This window comes from Bos indicus, chromosome 2 (genome assembly GCF_029378745.1).
Source record: "Bos indicus isolate NIAB-ARS_2022 breed Sahiwal x Tharparkar chromosome 2, NIAB-ARS_B.indTharparkar_mat_pri_1.0, whole genome shotgun sequence".
NCBI classification, from domain to species: Eukaryota; Metazoa; Chordata; class Mammalia; order Artiodactyla; family Bovidae; genus Bos; species Bos indicus.
Window position 1 is genome coordinate 131,641,636 of NC_091761.1, and position 23,855 is coordinate 131,665,490.

The 23,855-nt window shown below is 55.8% G+C and overlaps 2 protein-coding genes across 5 annotated transcripts in view; both read left to right on the forward strand.

Annotated features, from left to right (window-relative positions):
- Positions 1-1,424, forward strand: part of HP1BP3 (heterochromatin protein 1 binding protein 3) — a 39,214-nt gene extending 37,790 nt beyond the window's left edge. The window contains exon 14 of the transcript XR_011563268.1: positions 956-1,424. The gene's annotated coding sequence lies outside the window, so the exon portion shown is untranslated. The remainder of the gene's footprint in view (positions 1-955) is intronic.
- Positions 1,425-9,146: 7,722 nt separating this feature from the next.
- Positions 9,147-23,000, forward strand: SH2D5 (SH2 domain containing 5). 4 transcript variants are annotated; one of them, XM_070777544.1, is made up of 10 exons: positions 9,147-9,241; positions 11,477-14,364; positions 14,639-14,719; positions 15,182-15,256; positions 16,302-16,448; positions 17,636-17,884; positions 18,030-18,204; positions 18,571-18,679; positions 19,284-19,443; positions 20,578-23,000. In XM_070777544.1, the coding sequence occupies exons 2-10, from the start codon at positions 14,278-14,280 to the stop codon at positions 20,779-20,781; spliced, it is 1,287 nt and encodes a 428-aa protein (XP_070633645.1). In that variant the 5' UTR covers positions 9,147-9,241; positions 11,477-14,277; the 3' UTR covers positions 20,782-23,000. The 4 variants fall into 4 exon arrangements, with proteins under 4 accessions (XP_070633645.1, XP_019840184.2, XP_070633649.1 ...); XM_019984625.2 differs by having other exon boundaries at positions 14,236-14,364; XM_070777548.1 differs by having other exon boundaries at positions 14,236-14,364; positions 18,033-18,204.
- The last annotated feature ends 855 nt before the right edge of the window (positions 23,001-23,855 follow it).

Genomic DNA, 23,855 nt, shown 5'->3' on the forward strand with positions numbered 1-23,855 from the left:
GTGTTTGACATGTCCTTAAACCACCTACAAACAGCCTTTGATAGGTGAATCTCAGAAGGTGCTAGGCGAGAGAGTGAGTGCTGGCTTCTTAAAGCTCAAATGAGGAGAGACACCACTTCAGAGAAGGGTGGAGACTTTTTTTAAAAATTGTAACAGAAGCTTTAAACACAAGGAGAGCTCCATCCTAACTATCCACAGAGATTTAACTAAAGGAAGCCTGATCTGTCATGTCTATTGGCTATAACTGATGGGAAATTACATGAAAACAAGGGCTAGGTAATATGCCTGTACCTTGGACATTTTTTTTCCGTCATTCCTCTTTTGTAAAATTTTGTCAGCCTAGTCTAGGCTTGTTAACCTACCCTTATACCTTCTTTAAAGAACCTAAGAAGTTATTCTTGCTCAAGCTGAGGTACTTTGCCATCCTAAACTGTCGGGGAAAGAGGGTAAGCCAGCTTTATTCATGAACTGCTGTACTTCGCTAACTAAACACCAGCTAAAAGAAACTTTAATCCAAAAACTTACAATTATAGTTGAAGCTTTTCATTTTTGGAACCTGATAAATCATATTTCTTTTTCTTTGGGTCAAGCAAAAATTCGAATTTTATTCATGAAGAGAAATTCTATTTATTTTTTTTAAGAAGTAGGTTTTTTTCTTAATATCTATTAATTTTATGTATTATTTAGCTGTGCCAGGTCTGAGTCGCGGTATGCAGGCCTTCGACGCTTGATGCAGTACACAGGATCTTGAGTTGTAGCGTGTGAACTCTCAGCTGCTGCATGTGGGATCTAGTTCCCTGACCAGGGATTGGACCTAGGCCCACTGCATTGGCAGCATGGAGTCTTAGCCACTGGACCGCCAGGGAAGTCCCAGAAATTCTGTTCTTAATTGTGTAAAGATCATTAATTATTTTCCCCAGAGGTTCTGACTGACATTTCTGTTCCCAACGTGTAGGGTTGCCTTTGCATTTTTGCAGTAGGACAGACGGTCAGTCACTTCTGCAGAGCTGAAGCCTGAGAACTGGAACTGTTGGAGCTCTGGGCCTGGGCCTGCTTGGCGGACACACGCTCTGAAGCCAGTAAAGAGGCTGAATGGCACCCCGCTACTGCACTGGTTTTGTTGTCTAAGAAACTGATCCTTGCCGGTTGTATTACTATATTCTTGCCTTCTGACTGTCATTTTCCACAAGATTCTTAACCTCAATGGCTTTTTTTTTTTTTTTTTTCAGTTGCAGGACGTTTCTGCCTTGGCTACTTAAATGTATTAACTTAGTTTTAACTTTCTGTTAATAGTTCTCAACAACTGGTATGTCAAAGGAGGTTTCTAAAGGTAACCTTCACGAGCTGTTTCCTCCAAAAATGGCAGCTCTTTCTCTTGATACTGTATGTAAATGTGTAATTAACACCATTGCTGTGGAACCTGTGCTGATTAGCAGAGTCCTTTCTCTTTGGTGCCTTGAATATGTTTGACAGTGTGTCATTATTTGACTTATTACTTAACGTAATAATAGTGATAATCATTCTGTTCAGCTCAGTCACTCAGTCGTGTCCGACTCTGCGACCCCATGAACTGCAGCACGCCAGGCCTCCCCTGTCCATCACCAACTTCTGGAGTTCACCCAAACTCATGTCCATCGCATTGGTGATGCCATCCAACCACCTCATCCTCTGTTGTCCCCTTCTCCCGCCTTCAATCTTTCCCAGCATCAGGGTCTTTTCTAGTGAGTCAGCTGTTGACATCAGCTTCAGCATCAGTCCTTCCAATGAATTTTCAGGACTGATTTCCTTTAGAATTGACTGGTTGGATCTCCTTGCAGTCCAAGGGACTCTCAAGAGTCTTCGCCAACACCACAGTTCAAAAACATCAGTTCTTCGGTGCTCAGCTTTCTTTATAGTCCAACTCTCACATCCATACATGACTACTGAAAAAACCATAGCCTTGACTAGAGGGATGTTTGTTGGTAAAGTAAGGTCTCTGCTTTTTAATATGCTGTCTAGGTTAGTCATAGCTTTTCTTCCAAGGAGCAAGCGTCTTTTAATTTCATGGCTGCAGTCACCATCTGCAGTGATTTTGGAGCCCCAAAACATAAAGTCTGTCACTGTTTCCATTGTTTCCTCATCTATCTCCCATGAAGTGATGGGACCACATGCCATGATCTTAGTTTTCTGAATGTTGAGCTTTAAGCCAACTTTTTCACTCTTTCAGTTTCATCAAGAGGCTCTTTAGTTCCTCTTCACTTTCTGCCATAAGGGTGGTGTCATCTGAATATCTGAGGTTATTGGTATCTCTCCCGGCAGTCTTGATGCCAGCTTGTGCTTCCTTCAGCCCAGCATTTCTCATAATGTACTCTGCATATAAGTTAAATAAGCAGGGTGACAATATACAGCCTTGACGTACTACTCCTTTTCCTATTTGGAACCAGTCTCTTGTTCCATGTCCAGTTCTAACTATTGCTTCTTGACCTGCATACAGATTTCTCAGGTGACAATCATAGCTAACACTAACTGAATTTTTTCTACGTGTCAGGCTCCATACGTACATTAACTTCATTTAACCCTAGCAATCCTATGAGATGGTCACTGTTTATTATTCCCATTTTACAGAAGAGAAATCTGGCACAGGGTGAGGTTCACAAACTTACCCGAGGACATAGTAAGAGGCAAAGCCAGAACTACACCCAGGCCCTCTGAGTGCAGAGTCATCTCCAGCTGCTCTTCTCCACCGTCTCTCTCTGACCATTGTTCAAACTTCTGAACTCTCCCCTTAACTTACAGCCCAATGAATGCAGGGGATTTAGAAATGAGATGAAATTATTAAATTTGCCAAGTAGGAGTCTGTGTGACTTTTAAGTTTGGTAACTATTCAAATTAGGTCTTGGATTACTGGGAGATTTTAGCTGGGCTGTCCTAAGGAGGTTTCTGGTTGTCTTTGTTTTTCTCCTAGGACGTTGCAAGCACTTGGTCACGCTCAGATCCTAGCCATGGGGCTCTGGTCCTCACAGTTTACTTATTCCAGGCAGATTCTACTGACACTTAGGAGAGCTTTTCCTCCAAGAACCACAGCTTCTATCAGAACTTTTTTTTTTTAATTAGAACTTTTACGTTGCTTAGTGAGCAGTGCTCTCACCCTTTACAAACTATGAACTTGTGTTCTATGGGGCCTACCAAGAGAAATTCCAGAAAGGGGATTGTCTGACAACTGCATTTTTTGGACACGATACCATCTTAGTAATCATGAACTGGAATATTAGAAATTCTTGCTCTTGATTCTGGAAGAAACATTACTCATCCAGTCTCTCTCGTTATCGTCTGCTTTGTTCGCCCAACTCCAACAGGTCCTCTTCCCTAAAACCCAGAGTTACACAACATCCTTGCTCATCCATTTTACTGTTTGAGAGCTTTTGCTCTGATGAAATTCTCATGTCAAACCTAAATCCCTTACGTTGTTTGCATAACTTAAATTTGCTGGTTCAATTTGTAGAATAGACGTTAATTTCAAATTGGGATTGACTCCTGGTTAGAGTGTGTCATTCAGCCTAGCATCCTAAGAACATTCATAGCTGTGGTCTTTGGGGGCTGTGTCATTTAGCAGCTGTGAGACCTTGGCCAAGACAAGCCTCATGAGCTTAATTTCCTCCCATAAAATAGAGGGGTTCAGATGCACAATTCTTGCTGTTTTATTAGAATAGCCACCCAAAGGCAGTGTGAGATTATCAAGTATCAAAGACGGAACATATTCACCTAGGTTATTAAGACGTTTTAGGATTTTAGGAGACTGATTTTTTTTTTTAATCAATGAGACAAAATCCAGTGTCACGAGTTCAGCTCTGTTGCTTACGATTTATTGTAGGCTCCTGTTGTTAGACTTGTTAATCACACTATCTCAGATCCTTACAAATACGTTCTCAAAGTATGTGAAATTATGCCCAACTTTCAGAAACAGATTTTGGTAAACCTCTCCTGATTAAACAAGTGACAACTGTGGAAGTAGACACAAACCGAGGCGTAGCAGACTTGACCAGTCACCTTGCCGTCACACCTTCCCTAGCAGGTTATACACTGACAGCTCAGGAAGCAAGATGTCTGGCAACAAGTTGCCAGATGGACACGCCATAAACGGCAGTGATGAACAGGTTTGTTTTTTTTTTTCCCAATCAGGTTTTCAAACCACTGCTGCTGCTGCTAAGTCACTTTAGTCGTGTCCGACTCTGTGTGACTCCATAGACATCAGCCCACGAGGCTCCCCCATCCCTGGGATTCTCCAGGCAAGAACACTGGAGTGGGTTGCCATTTCCTTCTCCAATGCAGGAAAGTGAAAAGTGAGAGCGAAGTCACTCAGTCGTGTCCGACTCTTAGCGACCCCATGGACTGCAGCCCACCAGGCTCCTTCGTCCATGGGATTTTCCAGGCAAGAGTACTGGAGTGGGTTGCCATTGCCTTCTCCATTCAAACCACTAGGAGCTTGTTAAAGAAAAGAACAAGAAAAACATGTACAGCTTTTGAGTTACCAGGGCTGCATGCAGGTAATGCCAGGGAGCAGAAGAGAAGGGCAGCCTGCTGGGTAGGAGAAGGAAGTCCTTCCTAGGCCAGGGTCAGCATCAGCTGCCACCTGGGCCTAAGCTGGGGCCTCAGCTGGCTGTGGCTGGAGAGGAGACTGCAGGGGAGACTGCAGCTGGTCACTGCAGTCTTCTCAAAGATCTCTGCTGAATATTCTTACCAGTTTGTTTTCAGCATAGCCCGGGTTTTGGCGAGTATTCGATATTACCTGCTTTCTTTGCTTTCTGAAGTACATCCCTCAATTCTGGTCTGTGACGAGAGTTCTCACAAGTGTTTCTGGGGAGGGGTCCTCTTTAGACTTGTACTTCTCAGGTGGAAAAGTACTTGGAACTATTCCTTGTTCTCTGCTTCTCAAATGGGGTACAGGTAGCAACAAGATTAAATACTTACTTCTGGGGCATTTGTTTTATCTCCAGTGAATTGGAGGGAGTGCTTTATGTTACTGGTAATAAGTGGAAGGAAGTACAAAGTCCATAATAGTCACTGAAGATACAGGATTACCTAGAAATAAAGCAGCAGCGGCACTAAGGCTCTACCAGGTGGTCCCCAGGGAGTGCCCGGTCCCTCTTCTCCAAAAACACGAAAGCACCACCCTAACCGTGGCTGAGAGGGTGAGTGGAGGTGCCTGCAGCCTGTGCCCCTTTGGAAGTAAAAGAGTGCAACCTCAGGCCAGCCGCGGAAACTTCTAGTTCTCAACTGGAAAGGAGAGAGTTGAACTAGATAACATTTCTCTGATCCTGGAACCTGCACAATCCCTGCCACCCAGAAAACACCAGAAGGAGGAATCTGGCCATAGAGTGCTGTGGTCTGGATCACTCTGTGATTGGATGAAAAGGAGTCTTATTTTAATCACTATTAGTCTGCTCGAGCCATAACAAAACACCACAGCCCAGGTCACATAAACAACAGCTATTTAATTTGTCAGTTGTGGAGTCTCCAAGTCCAGAATCAAAGCGTCAGCAGGTTAGTTCCTTTCGCCGAGAGGGAAGGATCTGTTGGCGGGCCCCCTCCTTGGCTGGTGGAGGGCTGTCTCCACCCTGCCAGCACATTGTCTTTCCTCTCTGTCCAAATACCCTCTTTTTAAAAGGACACCAGTCATATGGGATCAGTGCCCACCCTGATAACCTCTCTTTATTTTTTTTGAGGAGAGGCGGGTGTTTAGTTCCATGACTAGGGATTGAACCTGCACCCCCTGCATTGGAAGCACAGACCACTGGACCACCAGGGAAGTCCCCTAATAACCTCATTTTAATGTAATTACCTCTTTATACACCCTAGCTCTAAATCCGGTCATACTCTTGGGTACCAGGTGTTAGCACTTCAACATGTTAACTTGGAGAGAGGGGACACGATTCAGCCCATGACATCTCAGAATTTAAAAAAAGAAAATAAAAGTTATAGGTCATTAGGGGGAGGCACAGTTAAGTTGCAGGGACAGACATTGGGAGACACCTGAGAGAAGGAAAGCAAGGTGCGCAAGGCTGAAAGTAGCTGCTAGTGTGGGGAGGTATTACTGAGGAAACATGGAAACACGCGCTGTAAAAACCAGGTGCGTGTGAGATGCTGTGCCAAGGCCTGTTCCGAGCTCACCATCTTGGCTCCCATCTCAGTCCTGCTGTTGGAGACGGGCTTGCAAATGATGTGATGTTACTTCCCACACACATCAGCTAGCAACTCCAGTACCAGATTTCTGGGATTTTTAGTGAAAAGAGAAGATTGTGATGGCAAGCTCACACCTGGTGAGGCTTAGTCATTGTCACTGACTCATCAGGAAATGCCAAGACAGGGCTGTGTGCCCTCACACGTTCAGGGATCGCAACCCCACCACCTTGCCTTCTTTGTCATCCCTTCCCCTGTTTTGTATAGATGATTTCTCTGGTCTTGCTGCAAAAGTGAGTCATTTATCCGACGGTTGAGGTTCTCTACCTGATGACTCCCAAGACTTGTGCTGTCGTGAATGTAGGATTGGATTCCTGGGGCAGATAATTACGCGGTGGTGGCCATTTCATGCTGCCCTGAACGGACGTAGCTTGGCTCACCCAGGAGATGGCTGGCTCCCGCTGACACTTGTTTTCCTTGATGTAAACCTCTGAGCTGATAGACCTATTGTAGCTTCACTGAGGCTACATGCATGATAGAAGATCAGAGCTTCTGTGCTTTGGGTGGAGCTAGGTCCACTGAACTTGGTAACCTGAAGACCAGCTCAGATGGGCAGTTACATTACTCTGATACACAAAAATGAAGAAGTGAACTTCCAGTCCATAAAATGCGTTTAGTTTTGAAACGTATTCCTGAGTGAAGGAATAAGTGAAGACCAATAAGAAGAGGATCCTTGGTGGTCACAAACTCAGGAGTCAATGTCACACACATTTCCCACACGTGTATCTTCCCAGATCTGACTTTTGTGGTAAATCTCTGTATCCCTGGGACCTACCACAGCGCCTGCCACTCAGACCTTGACCCTCTGTCCCCTTCTGAGCAAGATTTAGAAGGCAAAACTCCCCCTCTGGCTTTATTGGCTTCACCATCTGAACTTAATTCCTTGGTCTTTTTTTCATTTTGACCTAAAACAAATTCCTGTCACTTTTTTTTTTTTTTTTTAATTGTAGGCATCAGGATGAATTGTGTGACTCCGGAACTCGTCAGAGTCAGTAATTAATAGTTTTGGTTCCTGAAGGGTCTCGAAATGGGAACTGTGGTCTAGTAATTGGCAAGGTCTCTATTTAAAATTTACGTGCCTTTTAAGAAAGCTTGTAAGAATTAACCTGTCATCCCTCGTGTACCCTGAGTTTCATAAATTGGGATTTCTGGAAAGCAGGACCAAACTGTAAACCATCTTGATCCTTCTCATCAGTGGGCTCAAGGCTGTCATGTGACCTCCATGAAGTGTTTTCCAGAGCACTTAGCATCTGCCCTTCGGTCACATGGAAAAGCAACTCAAGAGTAACAGCACTAATATCCACTGAGCACTTCACTCACTGTGGGTCAGGGAGGGTGCTGAGCAATTTGCCCACATTAACACATGGGATGAGATGGTTGGATGGCATCACCGACCCAATGGACATGAGTTTGAGTAAACCCCGGGAGTTGGTGATGGACAGGGAGGCCTGGCGTGCAGCAGTCCACGGGGTCGCAAAGAGTCGGACATGACTGAGCGACTGAACTGAACACGTGGGAATCATCACTTCCCTAGGAGTCAGGTGTTAGTAAAACTTCCAGATGAGGTGCTAGAAGATTAAAGTGATTCAGGTCCCACATCTGTGCAATCAGAGGAAGTGTCCATATTTGGGACCAAGTCTCTAAGCACCACACCTCACCACTGCCCTTCTTGGAAAGGCATCCGGAAGCTTTGGGGAGATGAAGCGATGCCCAGCAGGCCCGCAGGGCTCACGCCTGCCTCCTCCCCCACTCCCCTAAGGCACTCAGACCTCAGCGGTGCCCACCCACCTCCCTCAGGGTGCCCGCCTGCCTTTGCTGCCCCTTCTTTCCTGCCGTGTGGCAGCTACTGGCGTTACCTCTGCAGAATTCAGATGTCATACATTCCAAAGACTGGGCTCAACTGGGCTTGCTATTTATTTCTGTGGCACATACAAGGTCTGTTGAAGAAGGAAATAGCAACCCACTCCAATATTCTTGCCTGGAGAACCTCATGGACAGAGGAGCCCGGTGGGCTGTCCCAGAACAGACACAACGGAAGCGACTTAGCAGAGGGTCTGTGCTGACACTCGGCTGGATTTGCTCACCCCATTTCGGTGGATTTCCATGTAACCCAAAGGACAGGGTCATGCGCCCCACCCCACCCCCCACCTCGGCCCCGTAGAGCTAACTGCCCAGATTTCTCAGAGCCGACTGCGCAAGCTCAGTTAAATCTCTTACAAGGAACGGCCCAGGACGGCCGGCAGAAACAGGGCGAGGAAAGGCCTGCGCCACACCTCCCACCTCTCTGGGGCTGAGGGAATCAGGGCTGAGACTGGCCGGGGGGCCCCAGAGGCCGGATCCTGACGTCTTTTTCATTCACTCATCAAGACGACAAGCCCCGAACGCCTACTGCTGGCCAGGCGCACTAGGGAGAGAGGCGCCTCCGGGTCGGGGCCAAGGGCCCTCTAGTAAGAGGGGTTAGTCAGGCTGATGGGCCAGAGTGGCGAGCGCTTTAAGGAGGTGAGGTCACCGGTGGTGGTCAGGGAAGGCTTCTTGGAGGAGGTGCTGCCGCAGCCGCCACCGAGATGACGAGAAGGGAGAAAAAACTATAGCCGGGGATGGCGGGGGGTGGGGTGGGGTGGAGTTGGGGGGTGGAGGGTGAGAGGAGGGAGGGGAAAGCCGCCCCAGGAGTGGGGAACCATCGGCGGGGCCCCCAGCACTCAGGTTCCCCCACCCGCCCGGAAGGAGGCATCCTGGGCGGCCGTGAGCGCCCCCCCCGGCTCTCGCTTTAAAGGCGGAGCGCCCGGGCGCGAGACGGAGGGGGCGGAGCCAGGGCCCCTCGCGGCCTCTGATTGGGCGGCGCGGGCGTGCGGAACGGTCCGCGGGCGCCGATTGGGCGGGCGAGGCCGAGGGCCGGGCGTTGCGGGAGCCGCTCGCCGCGGCCACGTGGGGGCTGCGCTGGGAGTCGGAGGAGGCAGGGGAGGGGTGCGCGGTGCAGGCTCGCGGTCGCGGCGCCGAGCGGCAGGGACGGGACACCGAGCCCGCGGTGAGTGAGCACCCGGGGAGCCGGGCGGGGGCTGGGACTGGCGGATCGGCGGGAGCGAGACTCGGTCCCGGGGCGTGGAGATTGGAGTGCGTGGGTGGCTGGGGGGGGGGGGGGCGCGTGTCGGATAGGGAGACGCCTGTCTGTCCCTTTCGCTCATCACCGTCATCATCTGTCACTTCCACCATCACCGTCCATCACCTCCACCATCCCCTTGGCTAGCGTCCTGCCTCGCTCGCCCCTCTGTCGGGGAGCGGGGAGTGAGCAAGACTTTCTCCGCCCCCGGGGCCGGCCGGGGACCCTGGGCATTACAGTGATAGGGATAATTCCCCACGCTGCGGAGCGCTCTGTACCGCCGCGCATCTGGTTTCGGCCCCACTGAAAATCCTGAAAACAGCACTTTGCTCTTCATGTCGTCTGCGCGGGGAGACGAGACTGTATTTGTTGGCACCTCCCCCCCTCCCCCTCCCCGACACAGACGCACGCAGATCCTAGGTCCTCTTCGCTCTGCCGTATTTTCCTCCAAGTCGCTTCAGCCCCGCTGAAATGTTGATTTCCAGTATCCACCCCCGCCCCTCCTCAGGCCCCCTTGCTGAGGGCTGGGACTTTGTTTTGTTCACCTGGAACGTAGCGCTTGGAAATGTTCTCAGAAGGAACAGATAGATGAACAACTCCAGAAGGCAGCTGCTATCATTAAGCCCACTCTCTGTTTGAGGACATGGAAGCTGATGTTGGTTACATCAGCCAACCTCGTGGGGACCCCACCGTCCACGGTCTTGACCTTAGTCTCTCCCACCCTGTGGCCCAGGGCAAGCAGGGATGGCACGGGGCGGGGGGCTTGTCCTGGGGGCAGGGGGCTGTCCTGGGGCTAGGGAGGGGGCTCTTCTGTGCTGTGCAGCCAAAGACAGTGTGGTGAGACTGGAGTGCCTCTGGCAGTCCCAGGCTGTCTGGCCCGGGAGGCAGGCAGCAGGATAAAGCAGCTGATCACATCCACCCCCAGCACCATTGCTGTTGCTTCCTCACCTCACTGTCCCTGGGTAGGCTGGGACCCACCAAACTCAGGAGGTGGACACCTGCTTTCTTGGGGGTGGACACTGCCATGGCGGGGGTGAGGGGGCAGGGAGGGGGGAAGAGCCCTATAGACCCACGATGGGTTCCCACCTCCCCTTTTGCTGTGTGACTTTGGGCAGGTGGCTTCATCCTCTGAGCCACCATTTGCTAAGCACTGAGTCTGCAGGCTGAGGGGTCTCCTGTGATGCTGGAAGGTGGGCCCTCCTTAGGACGCCACTTGGCTGCAGTACAGCGCAGTAGAGGCCCCCGTCCTTGCCCCTCGAGGTAGCCAACCCATCCGGTGCCCGGTCTCTAAGCGGGACCTGGAAAACATCAGAGGAGCAAGAAAAGGGCCCCAGCCTTGTTCCAAATGTGTCCCCTTAGGATGATTCTGGCCCAGAGCCAGGCTCTTGTGCAAAACCTAAGAAAAACAGATCTGATGAAAGGGATCCGTGCATGTCTGTGCCTGGAATAGGTCAGCGGGTCTGTTTCCAGGGTTCGGTGAGCCTCTCCCCTCCCTGGTCCCTGGGCAGTCTGGGGCTGAAAGGTACCGTACCCCTCGGGTGTAGGAGGGAGAAACTTCCAGTTTTCCAAGGTGGGGGGAAGAAGGATCAGGTGATGTGGGGGTGAAGTGGGACCCATAAGAGGGCCCAGTGGCCTGGTTTCCCCCCTGCACCCCCACAGCCTACACCCCAGGGTGTCCCCAAGAAAGCTGCAGCTCTGGATGTAGGGAGGAGGCTGTTTGCAGCCTCAGACATGGCTGGCTGGTGCCTCCTTCCAGTGTCTACCCCCACCTTCTGAGGGCTGCTGCAGCGGTCAGGCTGGGTGTGAGCTGTGAGACATGCTCCCTGCTCCCCACCTCTCCCTCCTCCTATCTCTCCCTTATCTCTCTTTCCATTGTCTTTCTTCTCACTCCTCTGTTCTTGCTGCTGCTGCTTCTTCAGTCACTAAGTCAAGTCCTACTCTTTGCAACCCCATGGACTGCAGCACACCAGGCTTCCCTGTCCTTCACTATCTCCTGGAGTTTGCTCAAAGTCATGTCCATTGAGTCGGTGATGCCATCCAAAAATCTCATCCTCTGTCATCCCCTTCTGCTCCCACCTTCAATCTTTCCCAGCATCAGGGTCTTTTCTAGTGAGTCAGCTGTTGACATCAGCTTCAGCATCAGTCCTTCCAATGAATTTTCAGGACTGATCTCCTTTAGGATGGACTGGTTGGATCTCCTTGCAGTCCAAGGGACTCTCAAGAGTCTTCTCCAACACCACAGTTTGAAAGCAGCAGTTCTTCGGCTCTCAGCCTTCTTTATAGTCCAACTCTCACATCCGTACATAACTACTGGAAAACCATAGCTTTGACTAGACGGACCTTTGCTGGTAAAGTAACGTCTCTGCTTTTCAATACGCTGTCTGGGTGTGCCAGTCTTTTCATCCTGTTCCTTCCCTCTCTCTCTTTTGCCCCATTTGGTTTGGTTTTGGTCTCTGCCGCCTTTGTTCCCCCCCCCACCCCTGCCTACGGGCACCAGGCATCCCAGCCCAGGATGTGTTGAAGGTCGAGTTCCCTGGAAGCCCCATCTCCGTGCCTGGAACCAGGGCCACATAGCTTCTGTGCGTTACACCCTAACCTTGCTGTATTTGAAAGTAAAATGACAGTAGGTAATGGTCATGATGTGAAAAAGAATTAGGATCAAAAAGTGAAGAGAGGTGAGAGGGCCCAGGAAAGCAGGAGGGCAGAACCAGGAAGCCCTGGAGGGGACTGTGCAGCCTCCCTTTAAGGGCTCACTGCTGCCCTTTCATGCTGCTAGTGCCCCAAGCTGGCCTGAGCCTGGGGCTGACGGTCAGGGGCAAGGCTGAGGTAGGGGCCATTCCCGGGCTCTTGGCGATCTCCCAAACCCCTCTTGTCCAGGACTCCTGCCGGTGCTCGAGCACACCCGAGGTGCACCCATCTCCTGCCCAGCGCCTTGGCTGACCCCTGCTTTCTCCTGGCAGGAATCACGGCCCCCAGGCACGTCTGCCCTCCCGGGCCGGGTGGTCTTCTCTCAGGTGTGGCCTGCTGCAAGGAGGATACTGACAGTAATCAGACCTCACTGTCCCCTGAGTTCCCCTTCTGAGGGGCTCCCCCATTCCCCCGTACTTTGGCCCCCTGCCGTGGAGAGCCAACTCACTGGAAAAGACCCTGATGCTGGGAAAGACTGAAGGCAGGAGAAGGGGGCGACAGAGGATGAGATGGTTGGATGGCATCACTGACTCAATGGACATGAGTTTGAGCAAACTCCGGGAGTTGGTGATGGACAGGGAGGCCTGGCGTGCTGCAGTCCATGGGGTTGCAAAGAGTCGGACACGACTGAGCGACTGAGCAACAACGACCACATTCCCCACGAGACCGCACTTGCTGGTCACAGCTCTGAGCCTGGCGGGCATCGTGCGCGGCTCTGTGCCCCCATTCAGCTCTCACCAGTGCCGCACGTTACCCCACATTTGGGGTTGAGGAAATGGGGGCTCAGTGAGGTGAAGCAGCTTTTGCAACATCACACAGGATTTGGACCCGGGTCTCTCTGATCCCAAATGCACGGATTCTGAGTAGCCTGGTAAGACGCAGCCCTCCAGGATGGGGGACGGACGCGGATGTCTAAAATTGGCCCGAGGGAAGCCTGAGGGAGCCGAGTCCTGGGGCCGAGGCAGAGGCACTCAGTCCTTCCGTTTCGTGATGCGTGTGTTGTTGCTGCTGTTTTTTCATCTCTGTTGTGGCCGCGCTGGGTCTTCATTCTTCATTCCCGAGAGCCGGCTCCGTGGCGGGGCGTCAGCTTCTCCAGTTGCCACATGCAGGCTCCGCGGTGGCAGGATGCGTTCATACCACATTCACCGAACACCAGCTGTGCCCTGAGCTCTGAGGGGGCAGCACGCCCCCTCCCTGCCCCTGAGAACAGTCTGGAAGGCAGCGTCCCTCCTCTCCTCCGCTGGGAGGTCCGGGAGATCCAGGAAAGACTAGCGCCGGGGTTGGGCCAGGTCCGCCCTCCCTCCCCTCTGACTCAGCACCAGTACCGGCTCTGGTTGGGGTGGGCGCTTTGGGCAGGGGCTGGGGTCAGGCTGGGCAGAAGGAGCCAGGGTCCCGTGACGCAGCCTTGGCCCCTCGTTCAGGGGCCACCGCTGCCCCGTGGACTCCCGGCCTCCTGCCTGGCACCTGCTGTAGCTCCCCGCCGCCCATAGGGCAGTGCCTCAGTCCCCTTGTGTGACGTTTTGGGCTGACCCCACCCCGGGTGCTGCTCTGGTAAGTTCTGCCTCGGGGCCCCAGCTGCCCAGCTGCTCCGGGCCTTCGCAGACCCTGTTCAGGCCGCTGTCACACGCCTCCTCTTGGGTGGTACCTCCCAGGGTCCCCCTCTCCTGGCACTCTGCACAAGCTGGCTACATGTCCGCTCCCCCTTCCTCCAACCTCACGCCTCAGCAAGGCCTTCTCGGCCGTGGTCACCCCCCGCTGCCCTTTGGCCTCCTCTCTGCTTTATCACCGTCTGTGTTAGTCCCTGTCGTGTCCGACTCTTTGCGACCCCATGGACTGTAGTCCGTGGAATTCTCCAGCCCAGAATACTGGAGTGGGTAGCCTTGCCCTTCTCCAGGGGATCTTCCCACCCCAGGGTTCGAACACAGGTCTCCTGCATTGCAGGTGGATTCTTTACCAGCTGAGCCACCAGGAAAACCCCTTGTCACCATTTGACCTGTTCCGTATCTTACTGACGGCTTAGTTGAGTGTCGGCTCTACAGGGGCAGGCGGAAGTTTGTCGTTTTGCCCGGGGTGTGTGTCCCCCGTGTCTCAGCACACAGGATGCTTCCTGGCACACACAGCAGGCGCTCAGGCAGGGTTTGCTGGATGCCATACATGGAGGGGAGCCTCTGACGGGTGCTCCGAGGCTGTGCACCAGCCTTGGGCGCCAGCCCTCCTCACCCTGCCCTTTGCAGCCTCCTCTCCATCCAAGCGGGAAGCCAGCCGCCCTGGGGACCATGCAGAAGGCAGGGGCCGGGGGCCGGAGGGCCTCCGACTGCGGCCCTGCCCCTCAGCGGCCCCGGTGCATCACCAAGTTTGCCCAGGTGGGTAGGGTGGGCCCCCTGGGGGAACTGTGAGGTGGGGCAGGGCCGGCCCTGGGGGTGGGGAGGAGCCATGGGCCCAGGGCTGCTTCCAGCCCAGCTCTGGAGTGTGTGAGCACGAATGAGGCCTTGGGGCCTCGGGGGGTGGAGCCTGGCCCCCGGGGATGCCTTCTGCCACCCACCAGCCTCCCCCACAGCGCAGTGTGTGTGAGGAGGGTCACGTGGAGAGCGGGGATGGGGCCAGGGGCCTGACTCCCCCACCCCTGCCCCCAAGCAGTACGTGGGCTCCTTCCCCGTGGACGACCTGGACCCCCAGGAGAGCGTGTGGCTGGTCCAGCAGCAGCTGTGGGCACTGAAGGTATGGGGCTGGGGCAGGGGGCACTTCCCCGCTGGGCTCAGAGACCTAGAGTATCGGGCTGGGAATGACTTCTGAGCCCCTCGGGTCTACCCCAGCCCCGCATTCAGAAAGATGGAGCAAGTGAGGCCCAGGGAAGGGTGGGACCAAAGCCATTCTGGGAGGCAGCTGCCCTTGGGACTACACGCAGGCTCCTGGAGCCACATTCCTCATGCCCCGGGGCTCCCTTCCCCTGGGCAGTCATGACCTGGGGCCCACGGGTGGGAGATATGGGGGGCGGTCATCACGGGCCGCAGGGTTCATCTGCCAGGAGCCATGCACGCTGCGCCAGCCCCCTGGGGGCTCCCCGTCCAGTGCTCTGCCCCTTGGCAGCTGCGGGGGCAGGCTGACCAGCCCAGAGGTCAGAGGCCAGGCTGGGCCTGCCCGGGCAGTGACGACGACCCCCACCACCTCTCTCCCACCCAGGACTGTCCCCGACGCCGGGCTGTCATCCTGAAATTCAGCCTTCAGGGCCTCAAGATCTACAGCGGGGAGGGTGAGGTAGGAGCCCTGGGGTGCAGATGAGGACCCCGCAGGTGTCCTCCTCCCTGGGGACACGCCTGCACCCAGTCCTGCAGCCTCCCTGGTTTCTCAGCCTGTCCTGGGCCTTTGGACGTCCTCTCTCCAAGGGCCCTCCAAGGCAGCTCGGCGGAGTTTCTCCCCAGCCCACCCCACCCCTACCTCCAGCCCTAGAATCTCCAGGGACCAGATCCTAGCTTGAGCGTCAGGCCCAGCCGACCCCATGAGGTCTGGGCCAGTCCCCAGGCTGGGTCAGGGGCCTGTGGCCAGCCTCTCATGACTGGGGAAAAGGGCCAGGGAGGCTGGAGGCCGGCTGGGAGCCCCTGTTTGGTCACCCAAACGGGGTGAAAAACCACCCCAAAAAAAAGAACTCTAACCACGTGCCAGACTGGGTGCCCCATGACTTGGCGCCACTCACCTAAGATGTGGTGCCAACACATCCAGAGCTGGCATGGTGGGGGCCCTAGGGTCAGGACCTGTGCCAACTGCCCGAGGTCTCACTGACCCTCCAACAGCCCCGTCAGAGGAGTCCTGTCCCTCCTTCACACCGATCCCAGCAAGGGCTCAGAGACCTGTACTCAGCCGCCCAAGGCACCAGAGAGGGAGTAGCACAGCCCGGATTCAAACCCTGGTCACCTGACTCCAGAGACCAGGAGTGCAAGCCCAGGGCTGGCCCCCGCTGCCTGTCCCTGTGACCCTGCAGGCCGTGAACGCTCTGCCCCTGGGCTCCATGACTCAGCACGACCACCCCGGTCAGCTGGCTGGCAGCCCAGGGCAGGGGCCCCAAGCTCAAGGTCCGTGTAAAGGATGAGGGTGCCCCTGGGAAGTGCAGTTTGGGCAGGCCTGGAAGCAGGGCAGAGTTCTTCATCGAAGGAGCTGGGTGGGCCCCCAGCTGGGCACCCAGGCTGGAGGGCAGACCCGGGAGGCTGCCGGCTGGGGCATGGTGCCCGCGGGGCTGTGCGTGCTGGCCAGTATCTGCGGGCCACACGGTGGGTCTGATGGAGGCCGCGGGCCTGCTGCCTCCCAGGTGCTCCTGATGGCGCACGCCCTGAGGCGCATCCTCTATGCCACCTGGTGCCCGGCCGACTGCCAGTTTGCCTTCATGGCCCGAAACCCCAGGAGCCCAGCCAGCAAGCTCTTCTGCCACCTCTTTGTGGGCAGCCAGCCTGGAGAGGTACCCGGGGCCCAGGGCAGGGGCCCAGGCCTGGGGCTGGGGGGGTGGTGTGCTGTGGGTCCACGTGGGTCCCAGGGACCGAGGCTGTGGCTGGCTCAGCGAGCTGGCCTGAGCACCCCTGCCCCCCGGCTCGCCACCATGGCTCCTTCTGTGGCTCTGCCCTTGGAGGAACCCCCCAAAGTGAGTCAGTGGACTCAGCATGCCCCAGGCTGGGAGATGGGCACCAGGCCGGGAGGCTCACACTGCCAGGCCTTTGCCCTTGCTGTTCTGTCTGCCTCCATGCCCATCCCCCTCACCCTGGCAAATTCCAGCTTGCCCTTTGGGGCTCAGCCACCTTGAATCCTCCAGACCACCCGGCCTTCTGCCATCCTGTGACCTGAACCGCACTCTGCCATCTGTCTGCCCCTCACTGCAGTCACTGGAACTCTTTGAGCGCAGAGGCTGGGTCCGGGTCTTGAACTGTTCTGTTGCTTGCCCCTGTGGGGAGAGAGGATGGATGGGTGGATCCTAAACGTCAAAGTCAGTGTGACCGCTGTTAACAGTGGATCCGCGGCGGCTGGCCATTTGGGCAGCAGGGCCTGGGCTTGGTTCCAGGCAGCAGGCCTCTGCCGTCACCCGTGTGTCGAGCTCTGTGTGGCTACTGGGGTGACTGGTGGCCGAGCCGTGACCCTTGAACTTTTGGAGCTCACAGTTCCATGTCGGGGCTGGATGATGCATGTGTGATGGATCGAATGTGCAGGGCCTCTCCTGGGGGAGGTTTCCCGTGGTCCATGTCATTACAGGGGCACAGAGATGCCATGTTGTACCCAGGGGTCACCCAGCAGTTTCTATCTGACAGAGCCAGGATCAGATCCCAGGTCCTGCGACTTCAGGGCCTGGACTCTGAGCCACACCTCTAAGAGGATATAGGTGGGGTTAGTAACTGAGGGCTAGCAGTGCATTTAGCCCATGCATTCCCAGCTCCAAGCATGATGCCTGGAACAAGGTAGATGCTCCCTGTTTGTTAAATGAATCAAGGAAGATGGGAGGGGAGGCTGCATGGTGGTGAGGTTTGAGGGGATAAGTATTCGTTTTCTCAGGAAGAATAGGGAAGACCACCTCAAGGCAGGCACCCCTGGCCCATGGGTTGATGCCCAGGGACCCCCCAGGAGCCCCGCAGCTGAGCATGCCTCCCTCTCCCTCCCCAGGTTCAGATCCTTCACCTGCTGCTCTGCCGCTCCTTCCAGCTCGCTTACCTCCTCCAGCACCCAGAGGAGCGGGCGCGGCCCGAGCCCTGCCCGGAGCCTGTGGGGGACGCTCCCCTGAAGCCCGTGCCCGGCCCCGGGGGCCCCCCTGGCCTAGTACGGGAACCCTTCGGCCGGGATCAGCTCTCACAGAACGTTAACGCACTGGTCTCCTTCCGGCGGCTGCCAGCAGAGGGGTCTGGGGGCAGCGGGGTATGCAGCACCCCAGCCAGGGAGTGGGCAGGGGACCGGGGGACCAGGGCGAGGGTTTGGAGGTAGAGGGGGGCGGGTGCCGGATTTCCGTGGGAGGGGTTATGGTCGGGCCTGAGTCTGGGCGCCCCTGCGGGGCCCTCCCTAGAAGGAGCTGCTGGAGTCGGCGAGCCGCGGGGGCACCCGCCACTTGCGCCTGGGGAACCCGTACTGCTCGCCCACGCTGGTGCGCAAGAAGGCCATCCGCAGCAAGGTGCTCCGCTCCGGGGCCTACCGCGCCTGCACCTATGAGACGCAGCTGCAGCTGTCCGCCCGCGAGGCCCGTGAGTTGCCGGGCACGCGTGCACCGGCGTGGGTTGGACGAGGGTGGGCCTGAGCGGCAGGGTCTGCGGGCTGTGACTGTAGACGCCTGTGAGTGCCAGGCCTCTGCGCTCGAGGATGTGTTCGAGGCTGAGCGCCCAGGTGCTGTTTGTTGGCGGAGGCGCGGCTGAAGTGCTGTAACTGGCGAGTGAGTGTGCGTAGGCGTGTGCCTGGGTGTGCCTGTGTCTTTGGGGAAGCACGATGTCTGCAGGCTGGGCGGAGAGTGGGGGGCTTGGTAAAGAGACAAGCCTGGGCGGTGCTGAAGCCTGTGGGCGTGAAACGGGAATGGGCGCGGGAGAGGACGACCTCCCTCCCTCTGATCGGTCTAGTTCCTGCCGCGTGGGAGGCCTGGCCCCGGGGGCCCGGGGGCCCCTCGTGCCTGGTAGAGAGCGAGGGAAGCCTGACGGAGAACATCTGGGCCTTTGCTGGCATCTCCAGGTAGGAGTGGTGCCCAGCCCTTTGGGAGGGGCGGGAAACTAGGCTGTGAGCTCCCCGGGGCCCGAGACGTGCATCCCTGCCCTTGGACAGAGGGCTCCCCGACCTTAGGCCAGAGACTTCCCCACCCTGGGCCTCAATTTTCCGTAAAATGGGGATAATAAAAGGACCTTCGGGGCTTCCCTGGTGGTCCAGTGGTTAAGACTTCCGCGCTGCTGGTGCAGGGGGCGTGGATTCGATCCTGAGGGGGAACTAGGATCCCACATACTGTGCAGTGCAGCCAAAAGATGAAAAACTAAAATAAAACAAACAGACCTTCAGTGCAGGGCTGTGGAAGGGATCAAATAAGGTTATTCAGGTGAAGCCTGTCACAGGGCACGGCCTTCCCAAATGCCCGCTCTTTAAAACTCTCTCCCTAGTGGGTCAACGGTTAGGGTAGCCCTTGGAAACCTTTCTGAGAGGCAGTCAGAAAGCATCCTTTCATGGAAGGTGTACTCTAGGCAGGCACTGTGTTTCCGACGCTGTGGATCCGTTAGGCTGTTCAGCAGACCGAGGCTGGGTCCCGACAAGGGGGCCCGCCCTCAGCCTCTGGCCTCGGCCCTCCCAGGACCAGCGCCCTCGCCCTGCTGCGGAGAGACGTGCTTGGGGCCTTCCTGCTGTGGCCTGAGCCGGGCGCCAGTGGCCAGTGGTGCCTGTCGGTGAGGACGCAGTGTGGCGTTGTGCCCCACCAGGTCTTTCGGAACCACGTGGGCCGCTACTGCGTGGAGGTGAGAGGGCTCCCAGCCCGGCCCCTCGCCGTCAGGCCCCGCCCCCTTCGCCCCTCACCCAGGCCCCTCATTGACTCCTTTTGGCCCCACCCCCTATTTAACACTCCGTCCAGCTCTTGAGTCATTGGTCCTTCGGGCTCTGGCCCCACTTCTACTCTGCGGGCTCCACTCTAAGGCCCCTCTCTCACCAGAGTAGGGTATTTCAAGTACAGTCGTGGGCTTCCTAGGTGGTGCTGGTAGTAAAGAACCTGCCTGTCAATGCAGGAGATAGAGGAGATGCAGGTTCCATCCCTGGGTCGGAAAGATCCCCCTGGAGGAGGAGATGGCAACCCACTCCAGTATTCTTGCCTGGAGAATCCCATGGACAGAGGAGCAGGGCGGGCTATAGTCCATGGGGTCTTAAAGAGTCAGACACGACTGAAGCGACTTAACACAGTGGAATCTTGGGCTAGGGGCACGCCTCGAATTTTTACATCAATCACAGCTTTTTAAAGTCATGCTTTCCCACACCCTAACTCGTCTTTTAGCAGAGGAGGAAACTGACTCAGAGAGGGTAGAGGCTTGCGTTTAAGTTCACACAGCCTCTAGGTCTGCAGTCCTGGCCTGATCACACGTTTCCAGGGACTGGGGTGGGCTGCTGCTGCTAAGTCGCTTCAGTCGTGTCCAACTCTGTGCTACCCCATAGACGGCAGCCCACCAGGCTCCCCCGTCCCCGGGATTCTCCAGGCAAGAACACTGGAGTGGGTTGCCATTTCCTTCTCCAATGCATGAAAGTGAAAAGTGAAAGTGAAGTCACTCAGTCGTGTCTGACTCTGTGCGACCCCATGGACTGCTGCCTACCAGGCTCCTCCGTCCATGGGATTTTCCAGGCAAGAGTACTGGAGTGGCAGGCGCGGCTTTTTGAATGTTCGGCCTTATTTGCACGCTAAGCGCCTCGGTCTTGTCCATGCCTCGGGTGGGGGGGTGAGGGGGGTTGGAGGGGGTGTGGAGTGAAAGGGGTGTGGTTCTGCTGGGAGCAGCAGTACAGTGTCCTTTCTGAAGTGAGGCAGCATCCAGGGTGGTGGGGTAGTTGGAGGTGTGATCCGTGGGGAAAGCGGGGCTAGAACTGAAGCCCCTGCCCTGCCCCCTCCCCAGCACCTGCCGGCCGAGTTCCCCAGCCTGGAAGCCCTGGTGGAGCACCACGCGGGAACGGAGAGGAGCCTCTTCTGCTCCCTCGACATGGGCCGCTTGAACCCCGGCTATGAGGAGCAAGACTGCGGGCCCGAGGGCCGGCCTCCTCGGACGCTCCGGCCCCTTGGCCACGCCAAGTCCGAGGCAGAGCTGCAGGGTCTGGGCTAGGAGGCGGGGCCCCACGCCCACAGGCCCCGCCGTACCCTGGCTCCCAGCCTCAGCGGGCCGCTCGGCTCTGGCCTCTTCCACCCTTCTGGGCACCAGTTCCATCTAGTCACTGCCCCTGGGACCAGTCTTCCATCACTTCCCTGCCTGTGGGGGTCCCTGAGAGTGGGGATCGCCAGGGGCTTCTCCCCAGGACATGGGCCGTCAGGATCGCGAGTGCTGCAGACCGAGTTCCAGGCTTCCAAGAACTTGCCGGGTGACTCGATGCTTGCCTTCCCTGGGTCTCACCTTGCTCCTGGGTGGGGAGCTTTCCCAGGTGGGCAGGAAGGTTGTTCCAGTGCAGGTGGGGCCCTCTCCTAAGGAGGCCAGGCCTTGGGGCCCTGACTGGGCGTCCCCAGAGAGCTCCAGACCAAGGCAGCCAGACGCCTGAGGGAGAGGTGTGTGGGCAGGCAGGAGAGAAAGGTGTGGGGCCAAGTCACCCTCTCCGTGAGAGAAACAGGGACGACATGGTGGAGCTTGGGGGCGACATCCCGGCAGACAGAGCACAGCCTGTTTCCCACGTCCTTTGAGATGAGAGGAGTCCGCCCTTGAGTTCTGAAGGGAGCGGGGTTAAGAGGCTGCAGAGAGGAGCCAAGTCACCCAGATCGCAGCTGGACAGCTGAGTGTAGAAAGCAGTGCGAGCAGGCTGATGGGGCAGAGGATCCCAGAGAACCTCAGATTAGGACGGCTGCTCTGTCTGCTCAGAACCACAGAGTTGGGCTTCCTGCTCACACAGAAGTGTTGCAGACTCATCCCTTCCTGTACACCCTCCGAAAACCACCAAGACACCAGCCCCACCACCACCCAGGCTCACTCCCTTTGGCCATTTGATTCCGAGGGGCCAGCAGTGAGCTACAGGCCTACGGGGCTGACCGGGCCCTGATCCTCTCATCCTGCAGGCCACACTGAGTCTGGGTTTGGTGGCTGCCTGGGAAGTTGTCGTCCCCCACCACCCCCCCCCGCGCCGGCCACAATGATGGCATTTCCCTTAATGGGCATCTGTCAGGGACCACATCACTAGGCCAGCCCTCACTAGGGGTGAGGGTGAGGGAGGAGCCATCTAAAGGCAGAACCGCCATGGGCCCTGCCAGAGGACACTTGGCCTCGGCTGGCACAGGGGAGTCCATCCAGGGAAATGACCCTGTGGCGACCGACAGCTCTAGGCATCTCCCTTTATAAATAAACTGGACAGACAAACATGAGTCTCCCAAACTAGGGAGCAAGTTCATGGTGGACGAACTTCTACTGAGGCAGAGGCCTAGTCGTGAGTCTGGGGGCTGCCTTCTCCCCTCTCTGGGGACAGGATGTGACTGTGTAGTGCCTTGAAAGTAATACACTTGTGTTTCTTGGAAAAACGAGCAGCCCCAACGGAATAAAAAGAATGAGGAGCCTCAGAAGTTCAGGCCTGGTGATCCCAGTTTACAACCTCTGGCTCAGGAAAGGGTCTTGGTTGGGGCCTTTTCACAAGAGATAGGAGGAAGCTGTCCTTTAGGGGCTCATTTCACTGGAACCCTGGTGGCTCAGAGGTTAAAGCATCTGCCTCCAATGTGGGAGACCCGGGTTCGATCCCTGGGTCGGGAAGATCCCCTGGAGAAGGAAATGGTAACCCACTCCAGTATTCTTGCCTGGAGAAGCCCAAGGACGGAGAAGCCTGGTCCACGGGGTTGCAAAGAGTCAGACACGACTGAGCGACTTCACTTTCTTTTCTTTTCACTGGAACCACAGCGGTGGTTTTGTACTGAATATGAGTGGGAACCCGGACTCATGTTACAGCCCTTACTACCAAAAGCCATCTCCTCCCTGGGCAAAGCCCTGTTCCCTCATAAGCCCCAGCCTCCTATTTCCCTGGCAAGGAGAGGGTGGTGGGCCCAGGATTACCGCGCCAGAGTCGCGCACATTTAAGAAGCCCAGCTAACTGGTCTTACCTCTGTGAGGGACGGATTTTGTTGCATGAGTTGTCTGTGCAGACAGGGTGTCGGGAGCGTCCCCACAGTACTTAAACATGCTTGCACACAGCACTCATGGGTCACACGGTGCGAACAAGGCTAGGTTTCTGACCCACGTGTGCAGACACCTCCGCGTCTTCATCACAGACCGCAGTCTCCTCTGTTGAACCAGCGCCACCTGGGTAGCCCAGCTCTCCTTACTGTGCGGACTTGAAACAAATAAAGTGCATTCCTTCAGGTTGTCGAGTACAGACTTTTCCTTTGAAAGGTGAGGGCTTTGTCCAGTTGGCCTGCTTTGCTTTCGTTTCTCACCCATCCCTTCCGCTGAATGATGAACCAGACAGAGATCCTGTCCTCAGGGGCTCAGGAGGTCTTGAAGGAGTTGTGTGGGTAGCTTCAAACAATGACTCCTGCTTAGAACCTTCGGTGGGTATTTCCTATAGGGAAGAGACTCGAGTCCTTATGTTCTGGCCATCGGATGATCCTTCTGCTCCCGCAACATGCCACAGGGCCTTTGCACAGGCCTCCTTGCCCTCCTCTCCTTCAACTGATGAACTCCTCAACCTTACCATCTCTCACTCTCAGGAAGCCTGCCCTGACTGCCCCCTGGCCCCCTGCCCAGGCTGGGTGAGGTATCCTGGCCAACTATTCAGTACATCTGGTCCTTTGGTTTGTTAATACTCTTTTATTTGTGGGATTTTTGTTTGTGGAGTATTTGTTTCAAATGTCAGCCTCCCCCACTAGACCATAGGTGCACTGCAGGGCAGGGGCTGGGCTATCTCCCAGCGTCTATTGCCGTGCCTGGCCCATAGCAGATAATTTCTATGCAAACAGGAGTCTAGAGGAGGTGGGGTTGGAGTGGGGCTCTTCTAGAGGAATTTGTGCTGGGGTCGGGGTGGGGTGGGGAGAGAGGCCAGGCAGCCTCTCCAGCCAAAGGACTTTGGCTCTCAAAATTTTTTGTTTTCTATCTTCAGCTTGAGTCTTAATACAGAGGGCAGCATTAGAGGGAAGCTTTGCTCTGGCATCGCCCGGTGTTGGGGTGCAGGGGGCGCTGTGACAGGCTCTGGGGCAGCCTTTCCGAGTCAATACAGG

What these genes read in the sequence shown, in the direction of transcription:
- SH2D5 (XM_070777544.1), top strand. Translation starts at nt 14,278, where the DNA reads ATGCAGAAGGCAGGGGCCGGGGGCCGGAGGGCCTCCGACTGCGGCCCT. An exon ending in TGGGCAGCCAGCCTGGAGAG is followed by an intron (nt 16,449 to 17,635) that starts GTACCCGGGGCC and finishes CTCCCTCCCCAG; the next exon opens with GTTCAGATCCTTCACCTGCT. An exon ending in GCCTTTGCTGGCATCTCCAG is followed by an intron (nt 18,680 to 19,283) that starts GTAGGAGTGGTG and finishes CGGCCCTCCCAG; the next exon opens with GACCAGCGCCCTCGCCCTGC.